The sequence below is a fragment of the Corvus kubaryi genome, unplaced genomic scaffold (genome assembly GCF_017639235.1).
Source record: "Corvus kubaryi isolate FWS band 111438036 unplaced genomic scaffold, C.kubaryi_AGA036_p1.0 74, whole genome shotgun sequence".
Lineage (NCBI taxonomy): Eukaryota > Metazoa > Chordata > Aves > Passeriformes > Corvidae > Corvus > Corvus kubaryi.
The window spans coordinates 11102660-11118219 of NW_024582061.1; the positions used below are offsets into that span (position 1 = coordinate 11102660).

Consider the following 15560-nt stretch of genomic DNA (forward strand, 5'->3'; position numbering starts at 1 on the left):
TAGATCCTGAATGCATCTCATGACATGGCTGAGGCATGAAAGCATTTCTGGAGATATTATCTAAGTGACAGTTGTGCTTTCATTTTATTTGCTAACTGCACTTAATACACTATTTTTTCTGAGTAGCCATGTAGAGAGGACTGCTAAGTTTTTTCCTATTCTTGCTGTAGAATCACATATAGCCAGTTAATTCCTACTCTTGCTGTAGAATTACATATAACCTGATGCATTGCCAGTTTCACAACCAATGATTAAACCAAGGTCTGTGTTTAGCATGACACAACCCTCTGAAATGCAACATTCTCAGTTTCTCAAATAAAGTACTGCAATGAAGAGACCTTTTGTTTCAGAGACTCTGAAGTGGTTGTTCTGTAGACGGTGCACTTGACATTATGGTGTCAATTCAGTGGTAACTAGACCTTCAGCAGCCTCTTTTCCCTTTAGCTCAAGAGGCATCATTGCTACCCAGTGAACTGCACTTCTCCAAAGAGATTGAGGACTGCATGCTGGAGACCTTCTCCACCAGCAGCCCCCCTGACAATGCCTGGACAGAGCACCATATTAGGCAACAGGCCGCAGGGAATGGCATCTGGGGACTCCAGGGAGCATGCCTCCTAGGGAAGGAGCACAACCAGAAGCTGCTGGTTGAGTGTGCAGAGCCCTGTCCTGGCTGACAAGCCTGTTGCAGAGGTCAGCCAGAGAGGGCTATCATTCTTTGGGGAGGTGGAAACTACTCGGAGCTATTAATGGTTTTTTTCCTGGCTGTCCTCAGGAATGGAACTGTAAGCCAGGCATGACCATGAAAGGGGTTGCACATGGCCAGAAGATTATGCTGAAGTATCTCCCATGTCTCTGCCACCCCCAGTGCCTGGAACTCTCCCCGTTTCTTTTTTCTTCCCACATTATACCTCAGGTCTCTCGTTTGAGATCCGTTCTTGCCTTGGTTTTCTTAGCAACAACTTGAACAGTGTTGAATTATGGTTTAGGAAACAAACCACTGGCTTCTTGGTCTGACTTCAGTCATCATCCCATCACAGAATAGCTGAGGTTGGAAAGACCTTTGGAGATAGTGTAGTCCCTGTTCTGCTAGGAACAGGGTCCAATAGCATAGGTTGCCTAGGAGAGTGCTCAGGTTTTGAATGTCTCCTTTTGTTGTCTGCATGCATGAGATGAAGTTTAGACCATTATAATAGTGTTTCAGGTCTGGTGTGTGCCACAGACTTTGGCTAACATCTGTGCTGGCTATGGCAGGACTTGTAAGATGTGTGATAGCTGACCAGCAGTGCACTGTTGGTGAAGCCAGGGAACACCTCTCAAAAGGAAAGAAAAATTCAAGGCAAGTCCCTCAAAAGTCTCATAAGCCTTTCATCTGAGAGTGGAAAGTGCTTTATTTGTTTTCAATTATAAATTTGTAACTCTTACTGGTGAGCCAGGGAGGATTTTCTAATCCAGTGTTCATAAGAACACTCCCTGTTTCTATTATATTTCACAAGGAAAACTATACAATCAATAATTTTCTGTTATTACTTTTCCATACAAGAAACATACTTCCATGCCACAGCGATGTCTCAGCAGAATATTTTACTCTCAGTGGAAACAGTGAGAAATGTCATGGTAGCAAAGCAAATAGGTTCCAAGACATACTCTTTGTGGTGCAATTTTTATGTTTTCATATGAAAAATTTTCATATTTTTCTAGGCTTCAAAACAAAACTTAGTATGTCAGTAATTAGACCAGAAAAAATAAATTTCTATGAACCTAAGTAAAGATATTTTATTATTTTCACACTCTGTGTGTCAATCTTTAATACACTTCCTTCCATTCTGTGTGATGGGTGCCGTGATCAGAACGTACAACACAAGCTCTTTCCTTGTAGCAAGGGATTCTCTTTGGAACCTCTACAAGGATTTGCTGTTGTATCTGTGTATGTGACTGGTAGTTCCTAAACCATATCAAATCCACACAGTCAGCTTAAAATTATATTTGCATTAAAAATATCCCTCCCTTTTAAGCATTAAATGGATTTATTAAGAATGAGAATTATGTTTTAGCTGTATTTAGAACTGAGTGTAAAGGAATAGCCTTACCAGCATTTCTGTGTGACAGAAATTGGAATTTTGTTTCCTCAATCTGACCTGAGGTGGGGTCCCAAAGGTTAATGCTCGTAACATGACAAAGGTCAGTAAGAGCCATCTACTGTTACAGTTCAGCATTTCAACCTTTTAAATCTTTGCTTGTTATAAGTAGTTAAACTGTAAATCAATGCACTAGTGCCAATAAATATTGCTGTTTTTAATGCATCTAGACTCCTAAAGCTTTTAAATGTTGAAAATAAGCTTCCTTTTCTGTTTTAAAAATATATTTTAGCTAGTCAATTTGTTCAATCACTGGAAGGGTTGCTGAGCACTGGAACAGGCTGCCTAGAGAACTGGAGTCAGCATCCCTGGAGGAATTTAAAAGATATGTGGATGTGGTGCTTGGAGATGTGGTTTAGTGGTGACTTGGCAGTGCTGGGTTAGTGGTTGGACTCAATGATCTTAGAGACCTTTTCCAACCTAAAAGATTCTATGTTTCTATGAATATTATCTATCTCCACACTAAACAAGTTCACTAACCTCTCTTTGCAGAACAAGAGCTTTAGATCTCTGACCTTGCCACTCTGAAGCTGTCATGTTGCGTGCGTGAAAGCAAAATAAATTTCATAACTGCATTCAAATATTGAAGACTCAAAGTCAACAAACGTATACCAAATGTATGAAAAAGATTTGCTTGGATTTGAAGCTCAATGTCTGTCTTCTTTCCTTATTTTTCAGAAACTGAAAATGAAAGTGCACCGCCACCTCCAGGTTAGTGTAAAAAATGCTAATTTGAGCTGTGGCACTAAGAACAGTTGCATGAGACTAGATACTGCATAGCCGTAGTATGGTTTGTGCTCATTGTCTCTTTGAAGGTAAGAGGACAGCAAGAGAATTTAAAAAAGCCTGCCCAAGTAAGATATTCTCACTTCACTTTGCCTGAATACTGATATTTCAGGCTCAGTTTTTGTTTGTGAGTGACTAGCTGTTTGCTTAATATTGCGCGTGTCCTTCAGGATACAGGTAAATGATGGCTGCTTAAATTCTGTGGCTAAATGGGGCTGTTCTCTTTGATGCTGGACAGCATCTAATTACCAAAATATTTCATTTCATTTTTGCCTCAAAGCTACATTGTGAGTAAAGTTGACAGAATCAAGCATGATATTCATTTCACTTACTTTTAGTCCTTTGAAAATTATGTATCCCATCTAAGTAGTTCACCAGTGCTCCGCCTCTGACCAGCAGAGTACATCCTCCATCATCCAATGGGCATTTCCCAGATAACCTATCTAAAATGTCACTAGATATCTCTGTGCAGGCAATTGCCCTGAGGGGTCTGATTGTCTAGAATGGAGTGGCTGAGTTCCAGGAAGCCAAAGTTAGGTGAGGTGAAACTCATTCGTCAGGCTGAGGGCTTCAGGTAAAGCTGAAGCTCTGCAAAGCACAAGGGTTCTCTTTAGTGGGAGCTGGAAAGGCAGGCAAGCCTTTGCCTTGTGCCATTGAGTAACTTGAATTATATTCTCAGATAATGGCTAATACATATATCTACAATATGCATGTCTAATTTAACCATTTGGTGAGTTTAATTCTCTGTATAGCAACCTCAACAACAATTCCAAACAGAACAAATATTCTCACTACAAGTGTTAAATTTGCTTTTACTTACAGTCTTGCTAACTGGCATTTCATGAGGCTGATTCAAGATGTCTTTGTTCCAACAATACACTCTTTCCTTAAAAAATGACAAAGGTAGTAGTATCAATTGCCAGGAGGAGTTTCATGGTTAAATTATCCATATATTATTTTTATGTGATGAACTCTTTCATGTTGCATACATTAGTAAGGAAAGTTAACTGGTATTTAATTAATGATATTCTAGTGAACCATTAAATTTGTACTGTTAATATTAAACTAATTAATTTCACCCTTAGGGTCTTACCTGATATACTTTGTCCTGGAATTCATGTTTTTAATCAGTCTTAACTTTCAAGAAGAACTGAAATGAGAAACAACTTTTTGTACACAGAAAGGAATAGCATCTTTGAAGCATTACCTTAAAAATATCTATTAACAATTTCAAATAATTAACTTCTTCACTTCTATTTAAAAACACAGAATTAAATGCAAAATCACTTCTGTAATCTCTTTTCTTTTGTCCTTACCTGTTTTCCTTCTGAAAAATGAGTAGGGTGTCATTAGGCCTTTATGGTTAGGCACACACCAAACTGGGATATTTCTAAGCTGCAAGTGTCAGTCACTTCTAGCTTCCTTCTGCCTGACTCAAGATGCTGTCATCTTGGATTACCAAGTGCTAATACACAAAGAGGGAAGTTGGTTTCAAGATTCCAAATTTTATAACTTATAAATATTTTATTGGACATAATCAAGCATCTTGAACTGCACCAGGAAATTTTTGAGAAGTCATTGTGAGAGTTCCTTCCAGATCTTGATGTCAAGCCACAAGTGTGGAACACTTTGGCTGATGAAGTTTTCAAATGGGATGTAGACATGCTACCATCTGCCAAGAATAGTGAAATCTCCTATCCCAGTTCCTACTGGGAAAATGAAGTGTTACTGCGGCAAAAGTCCCATTAAAAAGGAACAGGTTTGACCATTTGGCCAAGATGGAGAGCCTGACAACTGGAGCTTGGGAATTTAGGGAATCCAGACAGAAGGATCCAAGAGTCTGTCACACTACCAGAACGTGGATTTTCCTATTAAGTTTCAGGTTTAATTTTCATAGTTACTGTGGCTGCACACATGTCAACAAGAAATCAGGATAATCAGAGAATCAACTGGCTCTTGCAGATGTTTCCTCCATGGAACTAAAATTATCCTAACTCCATCCTGACAATGTTACTCTATTGACCATCACCCAAACCCATGTTCTGTCAGGCAGTTGACAGGTAAGTTTGCCACAGAAAGCCATAGTTCACAGGCAATAGAATATTGACTGTTTATACCTTGAAGACAGCACAATTCATGTGATTTGACAAGATTCTAGATTACTTTGTATGCAAATTGAATGAGGTAGGAAACAAAAAGGAATAGGAATCCTATCAAATCCTGAAATAGAGAACATGCGGAAATTGTTTTGTTCAAAGCACAGTCCAAGTTTTCTCATACATATGAGGCCAAAAGTAATTCACATTCACCTGCTCAGAGTAGAGGACAGGTTGACAGTTCTGATCAAGAAAATTAAATACAAGTAGTCTTGGAAAGACTATGTTGATAATGATGAAGATGATGATAAAGAATTAAAGAAAACATCCTCAATACACTCTCTGTAATTTTCCTTAAGGATAAACTGAGTGGCAGTAACTCATGCATGATCCAATTTCTTTCCAATTAACAGTGATATGTAACTCGTTTCAAAAGCTTTTTCCAGTTAGCCCAAGAACAAGAGACTAACAATTGCTGCTTCTAAAAAGCCTAGCATTTTTTTTCCACTGAGTCCAGGAACATCAATCTTACACGCCTTGTTCAAAACATAGAAATTGCATTGATATGCACAAGTTGTAAAATGCTTTACAGGACTGCAACTGTACATTACATATACACATGTATCAATCATTCTTTAAACTTGTTTTTCCAATACTAGCAGAACCTGTATTGTTTAATGCTGTGTAAGTCTTTCTTTTTACTTTAAGATCCTCTCAAAACTATACTTGTACTTCCTACACAGAAAAAACAACACCACAGGAGGGTGGAAATGAAAAGGGTAAAGGTAAGTCTGAAACCATATTTTATAAATGGGCAATAAAGGCAACATTCCTAAATGCTGTTCTGATGCTGGATTGTTTGAGCTTTAATTCAGAATTTTGATGCTAAATTTCAGAAGTGTGATGTGAGGCTTCCTAAATCCTTTTTCTGCATGACTTAGCCAGCATGAGGAAATTATGATACTTACGAGTATCTTCAAAAAATCTGCAAACCAGACTGATACTTTAGCAACATTATTTTACTTTGACTGTTTAGTTAATGGCTCACATTACAAGTGATTTGCATGAGCAGAAAGCTGTGTTTAAATGAGCCTGGATGTTGCCCCTGACCAAGCTTGCTTAAACTCAGATACTTTTAAATAAAGTGGACAATGTCCTACTGTCATTCTAAGCTGTTTCTGTTCTACCACAGAAACTTGATATTTTAACTTTCCGAAAGCTCCATAGATTTTTTCATCTGAAATTAAAAATCACACGTCCACCTTTCTGTCCTCATTGGAGCCCAGCAGCTGAGCTCATTACAGGTTCTGAAAAGTGTGTTTGAGGAGTGTCTGCTGTGAACAAATAGATAGCTGTTCCACTAGCAGTGCGTGCAAAACTCAGCTCCAGTTTTAATGTGTATTTTTGTGCTGCTGAGATTAGATTCCAGCTCTGTTGTCAGTTCTTCTGATTACAAGGATATATTTTGAGGCAACTGGGCCAAATTCCCCTACTTTTTTGTAGGAGCCCTGCCAAAGTAGAAATAAAACACCCCATCAGGTTATTTTGAAAAGAATAATCTTCTGATCAAAGGCTAAACCAGACCAAGATATGCTTACAACTGATGCAATGCTTGCTTTTCATCTGGCATGGTGGTGCTTTTTCATGGCAAATCAAGAAATGGCTTGTTCGAAAATGTATTCTGGCTTTTGGTCTCTTCCAAACAAAATCTTGTCTTTTAGACAGACTGGATGCATACTTGATACTTGAAGATTTATTTGGCAAAGGCATGCATGGCTATTTTTCTCAGCAGAGTCAAAATATAAATACTAAGAGTGTGTGATTCAAGTACCCTTTTGAAAATAAAAATGCTGAACCAGGCTTCAGTGCATGCTATTTTGCCAGTTATCCTTCCATTGAGCAATTATTTTGACACATAGAATTTTGTGTGAGTAATCAAATCTGTCAACTTGGTAATGGAAATGCAATTCAGAAACAATTTGCATGCCTAATGATAGGAAAATAGATGAAGGTCTTGCCTCAAGCTATTCCAACAGTTAGTTCTGCTTGCTTTAATTTGGATATGAGAGAAATGTTTGTTCCCAAACTGAACATGAATAGTGATTTCCCCACTGCTTACAAGCCTACATTTCACTGAATAAAAACGAAAACGTGGTAGGTCATTTATCCGATACTTCTGTTATCTTCTTATACATTATTATGTTTCTATTTGGAATTTAGTGAGTACTTTCTAGGAGGAAAAATGTTCTTCCTGAGGGAAACCTCTCAGCACTAGGAGGATTTTACTACCAAAAAATATTGTTTGCGATCCTACTATGGAAATCTTTTCCAGTTTCAGTCCATGATGGCAGCAGTTGCCTCTGTAAAAATTCCAATGAAAGTCTGAATATTAATACATAGATGACCTTCTGCCATGCTCCAGTGAAACTGTCACCTCTGCAAAGCAAAGTAGATGACATTGCCAGACACTCAGTAGTAATACTTTAAAAAATTACTTACAGTGCAGTTGTTCCTATCAGCGCTTGTTTTATTGCAGAATATCACCAAGCAAGGGAAAATATATTTTCATAGAGTGATTCCTTCATGTTTGTGTGCCAGAAGAAAAAGGTCTTTGTAAGGGTGAGCATAACTCACAAAAAAGGAAAAGATTCCATTCTTCCAATCTGTCCAAAGTCATTTACACTTGAAAATGAACAGTTCAGCAAGGAAATTATGACAGAACCACATGTTGGCTTTTGTATAGTTGTGTGTATATATGTATATATATATGTTGTATAGTTTGTATAAACTATATGTAAAACACTTTCTGCAGCCTCAGAAGTAGCAGATTTGGGTACTTCCCTGAGTGGGAATGAGATGGGAGAAATTTAATATCTGAATTCCACAACAATTCTACAATGCTTGTGTGTCAGCAGTTGTGACCTGTTTGCTGATAGTTTATGAGATTGAGCACACTGTAGGAACCTGAGATGGGCCTCTGCTGCAGCACAGTCCAGCTGGGACAGTGCTGGAACCTGACATTTAGGAAGGGAATCTTGGTAGTCCATGTAAATCCCATAGTCCATAATTTACACCTCATCCCTAAAACAAAATTAAGAACAGAAGTTAGGAAGATGGAGTATACCTACCTGTGTGTCTGTTGTACTGTTTTATTTCTTTTAAATACTTACTGTCTGTGTAAAATTACATATTTATATTCCTTTGTGTTCACTGTAAAGTTATGAAATGCAAAACAGTGTAGTAAATTCTCTGTATCTTGTGGTTACTTTTCTGTAAATTAATAGCTCAGAGCAGTAAATATAAAATTTTCTTTCATAAAATAAACCATTTTAAAATATCCATAATAATGATGTAAAAATTCAGGATATGTATGATCATCCATTTTATTTTCAGAGAAAAAAAGTGAATCAGCACAAATTCCTCCAAATTTACTACATTATCTTATATTCTTTCAATTTAAATGGTTGTGTCTTTGTTTTTAATTTTAGCATTATCTTACAGATTGAATGTTATAATTTTGTTCCCACTTGCTGGAATAATGATCAAATTTTAATATCAATTTGCTCATTCCTTTTTTTAGGTCCCATCCAGCCATTCAGAGAGCTACTAAAATTTCTGCATGTTTTACTGATACCTTTCCTCTAGGTTTCTTCCAATCATATACTAAAATGTTCATCGCACGTGTCATCCTCGTGTTTTTCCAGGTTTCACTTATCCATTCATCTCCCTACTAAAACTTGCCTTCTGTAGGTATGTACTTCATTTACCATTTCCAAAATGCCAAGTCCCCTTGATGGGACTGCTGAACACCCTTTGAAAATCCGATTGGTAAATTGAAGTCAATTTGAAACTCTCAGTCTTACTGTGCTCTGTAATTTCAGCATAAACAATGGAATAGAAAAATAAAATAATATACAATTAATAGGTTTTTGCCACTTCTGTGAAACATTGTTTGTCAACAATGTGACTGGTGGCAGAATAGCAGCTTCCATGTTGTGTGGTATGTTTCAGATCAGGAGAAAGTAGGTCTAAAATTCTTGATACCAGCAGTTCATATATAAAAAAGTAATTACATTTTTTTTTTTGACAGATTTTTCCACATTTGCTGTGCTGCTAGTCAGGAATTTTAATATTAAGGTTACACCAAGTGTGAGTATAAAAAGATTTTAGGTTAGCTTCTTCTGAGATATGGAGAGCTCTTTCATCCAACAAGACTCTATTCCTGATGAAGCTCAGTCTGCTCCCCAGCTAATGGTATCATTTAGAAACAAGGAAAAGAAACATAAATGCTGTATATGTTAATGAGAATGTGCCAGAGACAAAGAAAAAAGATTTATATGGAGTAGTGCATCTTATCAGCCTACTGTCAAATGAATCAATTGATTTCTCCACACCAAACTCTTGTCATATTCCATTAAAAGTTTATTTGCAGAAGATAAGGATAGTGAATAAATTATCATACTTCTACTGACAGATCTGATATTTTTGCTATTTTTGTCATCTTTAAATAGACTTTATTGCTAGCATAAACAACCATTCATCACAGAAAGTGAATTGGCTATAGCTGTTGAACCAATAGTCAATCAAGTTTGTCCTAGGAGCCCGAGATATAAGGAGTGATAGATTGATAATGACCCATTTATCAAAACAAACCTTCCAGCATGTACTGTTTTCATACTCTTTCCATTTCTAACATGTTCAATTGGGCTTTCATCTTGATACTTCTGAAATGTGTTTTTGTTTCCTTTGTTTGTCTTTGATGTTAACATTCTGTTTGAAAAGTGATAGATTATCCTGGAGAAACCCCAGCAATCCCTCTGCAAAACTAATAACATCTTTTTGGGTTTTTTAGTTTTTCAAATGATTGAATGAAAGAGGAATCTGAGTGATCCTTTCATAACTTGATTATTATACATCATCATCATGCAGGATGCAGCACATCAAATGTTTTAGGCTGTTCTTAATTATTTTTTTCCAGTCAGATGGCTCTTCAAGCCATCATCAATCCCAATGGTGACATTATTGACAAAAAGAGCTGCAAGTACACTTGATGCTTTTATGAAATATGGAGAAAGATTTGCAGTGGAAGCACACAGCCTTGCATCCATTTCGTTGCTAATACAGTATGTTCAAACAGCTGACTTAATGGAATGACTTAATCATTACTGTGCTTTTGCTGAAAATCAACATTTTCAACACCTCCTTATGGCACTGGATGATGCAGGTCATGAGAACTCTTCCACTATTCTTTTTATTTTCTCTCTCTCTGTGAATAAGAAAAGATACTTGCAAGATAACACATTAATCCTTTGTGTGTAGGCATACCTTTTACAAGTGTCATCCTCCTCCCAAGAGATCTTTAAAATGAAGTTTGATGAATCATGAAAAAGGAATGAGTAAAATGTTATGGCTAAGTAGATCTATTCTATTAACAGACTTTTAATTTTCCTTCAGTAGTTAAACAAACCCAAAAATTCAATGTTGCCAGTGTTTATGAAAATGCAACTATATTTCATACTGATTTTGTCATGGTCATTACATTTTTCCTTGAAAAATAGAGATAAATTTTAACTTTCAGGTCAAAGTCAAAGGATAACTTCAGATTTAAAATGTGATTATGGAAACACAAATATAAGACATAAAAAAAATCCAAACCCAAAGAAAAGTATCTTTAAAGATGTGGGTTAATATTTTTCAAAAGATGTTCTTATTCAATTCTGTTCTCCATTCTGAGATGTTCTACAGATTATTTTCTGATACAGTATAAAACCATGTTATCTTCACATTCCTTATCTATTAAATCCTAAATCGATCTAGTTTATACTTGCCTTTCAAAGGATACCTTGGCTATTTTCTTTCTTTTTCACCATTAGGTTTTTAAGACACTATTTGATTATCAAAGCTGGTATCTGAGGTTTCAACATTTGAAATTCAAAAAGATGTAGGTGACTCTTGTAGAGATGGTCTTTGGTAGATGGTAGATTCTGGTTTTCTAATAATCATGATTACAGTATTTCATTTTAATGCCTGTTTCATGTTTTTTTTCAGGCTTTTGATTGATAGAAATATATGCCTCAATGTATTCTGTTATTAAACATTTTAAAATAACTGGGTAACAATTGCTTATAGTTTTTTAATAGCTGGTGACGGTCAACTTTTAGTGTGATCAAAAGGAAAATCCAGCATGATGATAATAGTTCTTTTTTAAAATTATTCTCCTGTTGATAGGAGAAAAAAAGAGTTGTCTATTCCTTGCATTTTAAATTAATATTATAGTATAGAAATTAAAAAGTATAAGTCCAGGAGACTAGTTTTAACTTTTTCATTCCTTGATTTAATAATGCTGAATGCATATGTGGTGCACATTTTAATTGCAGACGTGGTCATCAGAGAAATGACATCTTCCTCAGGTTAGATCTGTGATTGACCTTCATTTCATTGTGGCTTTCTTATTGTAATCACTTTGGATTACATCTCTAACAAACAGAATCACTCCACACCTCTCATATAAACTCATGATTTAATAATAGATCACAGTCCACATCTCATTTTTTTTACTTGCTTGAAGCATTAAGGTTTACCATTTCAGCTACTGAATTATGCCAAGCTTTCCTCATCAGTTTGAATCTTCCATTGTGAATGCTCCTGAATATTGGGATTTATTTCCCTTTCTTTTGCAGGTTTTACATTTTCATGTGGTTGTTTTAAAGCAGATGATCATCTGTGCTTTCAGTTTCTTCATGTGCTTTTTCATTTGTATTTCTTTTCCCAGATGAAGATGACACCTCAGTTAGTACTCCACCAGCAGGTTAGGACTGTGAGAGTGCTTTGAGTGTGTATGTATGTATGTATTTTTCTCTTGACTATTATTGAAGAAAGAGTCCAAACCAGTGGACTGAGCTCAAAACATGCCACTTAGAAAAAATGTTAAAGTGCCGTATATTATATTAATCTCTGTTGAGAAGTACAAGACCCTTAGAGCAGTTAAGTCCCTTTCCAGTCCTGTCTTGAGGTCTTTAGTAGATCTTCTCCCAGTGGAAGATAAAATATTGGTTAGTAGACCCCAAAGCAACTCCAGATAAGTAAGTAGCATAAGTTTAAATCTAATATAAGTTTAAATAATCAAAATGCTGTCCCTCAGATAAATACTGAACAACATAAATTCATCTGTTACATGGAACTACACAAATCATGGAAAAAACAGCAGCCTCATATAACCTTTTAAAGAACATCTTGAATGGAATTAAGCTAATTTAGATTTTCTAGAGAAAAGTGGGGAAAACTTTGGGGTTTTTTTCTTAGCTGTTCACTTTTTTCTGGTATTCAAGTAGTTCCTCATGGATGTGGTCCTAAATATTTAGTCTAATCTTCTTGTATGAAGAATCAATGTTCTTAAAATCCCAGTGATCTGAGGTCAGTAAAGCTGTGATCTCTGAGCGGGTGTCATCTAAATTGCTCTTCCCTTTCAGATGGGGTGTCTAAGCCAGCGGAAAGAAAAGATTCAGGTGAGACCTCCTGAAAAACACGATGAAACACTCCCAAAATTACATAATAAAAATACTGTTTAGACTTTATTTTTAAAAGATAACTTTATTTTCATTGTTTAGACAGCAGCAAACTACAGCTGTTGAAATGCGTCAAAGTACCAGGGCAAAGAGGTTTCTAGCAGCTAAAGCAGGAGTGAGAGAAGGCTCTGCTGCACAGAACAGGACATGTATAGCAGTATTTGACACATACATACATACCTATCTATCTATATCTGTTTCTGTATAGATAGATACATAGCTGTTCCATTCCTCCTTCAGCCCACAGGAATTCCGTTCCTACATTCAGCCTCACCTGAATCCCACACGCAGGTCCCAGAAGACTGTAGGAGAATGGCTTCTTCTCCCACCTCAAAGGACGGTGGGGAAAACTTAGCAAAATCCTCATAACCTCTTTCTTCCTACCCTGGCAGGTAACGCACATTGCAGCCACTCTTGTGGTTTCAGGATTTGCAGCCTCTGGAACAAAATGAGCAGCTGGTACTTCAACCATGGTTCTAGACCTGGCATAGCCACCTATGCCAGCCCTCATCAAACCCACCTTCCCTTCTGTTTGCTTAATAAATAGGAAAATGTTAATATCTAAAGGTGATGATAATATTTAGGTGTTCTTTCATGTGGTACCAAATTAATGACTCTGTGTAAGCTTTTTCCATTTATTAATATCCTTTTTCCATTTCACCCCGTGGCATGTTAGGTTTGTTACTGCACGTGACCAGATCCTGTACTATCATCGCTTCATCGTCTTCCCACCGATAACTTTCACTTGTTCTCATGTTGTTTCCATACATGGCCATGTTACAGTGATATAATCTAAACATTTGGATTATAGAGAGTATATATAGATATGTATCTATATATATTTGTTCATTTATGTCTGTGTAAATCATTTCATATGTGTGTATATATATGTGTATATACGTGTGTGTATATACATGAATGTCTTTAGCTGTGAGAAAAACTGTACAAGCAGACATATACATAAGAGGGGCTAGGCACACCACCCACAACTGACTCAAGGACAAAGATTTTATAGCAAAGCTGTCTAGCATTTCAACACCTTTTTAAAATTCCTAATAGACTTTAGGATAATAAACCCAATTTGGTTGCATTTTCCCACGGCTGCCATGAGCTGTGTTGCATTTGTGGGTGGTCGAAATTTTCCTGAGTTGAAAAGATTCCCACAGCAGCAATTGCTACATATCAGAAAGACTATTCTGACCTCTAATCAGTTTCCCCCCTGTACTGGCACTAACTCCTCAAAAAATGGAGATGTGGCATTTGGACTGCAGGTTGGGATATGAGACATGTCCTTTGCCTCTCTGCAGAAAGTGAGCAGAAAACAGACAGGCATCCCATCCACTGCCTTGCTCTCCTTGCACTTTCTGCTAGGAATCGGTTTTGACCATGGTTTTGCCTGAGATGTCATGGCAGAGCACAAAGCCAGGACTGTGCAGATATAGAGGAAGACCAGAAACACACAGCTGTACAGTGCTCTGCCCTGGGGAGAGCACTCATTTGCTGCTTCTCTCAGTACCTTTTCAGTTCCAAAGTCCCAGTTTCCAGAAGAGAAGCTGCTGTGTCTGAGCATATGTCACAATCATTTCCATTTGACAAACTACTTTTCCCATAGAATGTCCCATGAATCCCATGAAATGCACATGGCAGGACATGGTATTGACCGATTCCCAAACTCTCTGCTTCTGTCATGAGAGAAAAGAACAAAGTTCAGAAGTGAGCTTCATTCCTGCCCTGCTTTGCAGACATAGAGGAAGAATCAGCTTGTACAATGGACTTAGTTTGGGTTGAGGGAGATCCACTGAAACTGTGCATTGAATGTGGGGACTTTTGTGCTTCTAGCTGTTTGTGTTTTCAGAACCTCCATCTCCTCTGAAAAACAAAGAGCTGACCTTTGTGCATCGCCTCTGTAAAGCACTCATGGTTGAATGCTGGTGCCATTCAAGTTGCTCAGTGCCCATCCTGGCTGATCAGGTTCCCCCTCTTCCTCCCTGAGAGTTTAATTTTCGGTCACCACAGAGGTAGCGTTCTTGCAGGAACTGTACACAATGGGACAGCCAAGCAATGGATGTCAGTGTGAACAAAAGCTTACATATCTTTCAGGACATCTGAAGAGAAAGGTGCTAGGGCTAGAGAGTTTAGGAAGTTCAGGTAAGTGTACTTTGGCGGGAATAAAACACCCTCAGATGATTGATATTTCCCCCTCTCTCTGCATCTCAGTATGGTCTCTTGGAGAAGGAGCTCCAGAAGAGTCAGAAAAACGCGATGACACCCAAAGATCCACTTTGTTCATCGAGAAACCTCAGAGTGGGACAGTGAGTGTTGGTAAGTGCTTAGGAACAGAATCGAAAGCCACTGCCAGAGACACAGAGGCTGAGGCAGAGCTGGGAATGGTACCTGCAGTTCCTGTGTCACTCAGGTTCTGCCCTCAGCTGCAAGTACTGCCTCTGGTTTCAACTGGATGTGAACTCTGCTCTGAAGGCAAAAGGACTGCATGGAGAGAAGCAAAACCCAGGGACAAGCTCAAAGTCTAATAACTTACTGAGCGTAACAGTAAGAGGTATAGTTTCTGGAGAAGAAAGCTGGTTATTGTGACACTGTTGGCTGTACTGTTATTGATATATCAGGAAGATCTTATGCAGGGTATCAGCAATGCTAAAAAGTTCAGTACAGGCTACTTAGTAGGTCTGTTATCTCCTTGGATACACCAAGATGTGGTCAGATGTAGGGATATTTTTATTCATTACCCTTATTTTTCTCAGTTTCTGAGTAGAAAAGAGGATTGGGGGAAAATTTATTTGGGAAAAAAATACACGAAGTTGTATTTTCCTCTAGATGAATGTTAGGATGGAAATTCAGCAGGGGCTGTGCAGTGGTCTTCTGAAAAATGAGAGCTTTTACTATTCCCAATTCACTGTTGAGAGATGATTCTTTCCTGTCACTTCTCAGCTTAAAGAATTAATGATAGAAGTGCATGAAGA

The 15560-nt window shown here is 37.5% G+C and overlaps 1 protein-coding gene across 14 annotated transcripts in view; it reads left to right on the plus strand.

Moving 5' to 3' along the window:
* MYBPC1 (myosin binding protein C1) overlaps positions 1–15560 on the plus strand; it is a 71065-nt gene that overhangs the window by 16576 nt on the left and 38929 nt on the right. For 10 of the 14 annotated variants that reach the window (XM_042051102.1, XM_042051104.1, XM_042051107.1 and 7 more), the window contains exons 2-7: positions 2814–2846; positions 5761–5802; positions 11395–11427; positions 11790–11825; positions 12487–12522; positions 14800–14904. In XM_042051102.1, the coding sequence (XP_041907036.1) occupies positions 2814–2846; positions 5761–5802; positions 11395–11427; positions 11790–11825; positions 12487–12522; positions 14800–14904 (285 nt within the window). The remainder of the gene's footprint in view (positions 1–2813; positions 2847–5760; positions 5803–11394; positions 11428–11789; positions 11826–12486; positions 12523–14799; positions 14905–15560) is intronic. The other 4 variants (XM_042051103.1, XM_042051110.1, XM_042051115.1 and 1 more) reach the window with 2 other exon arrangements.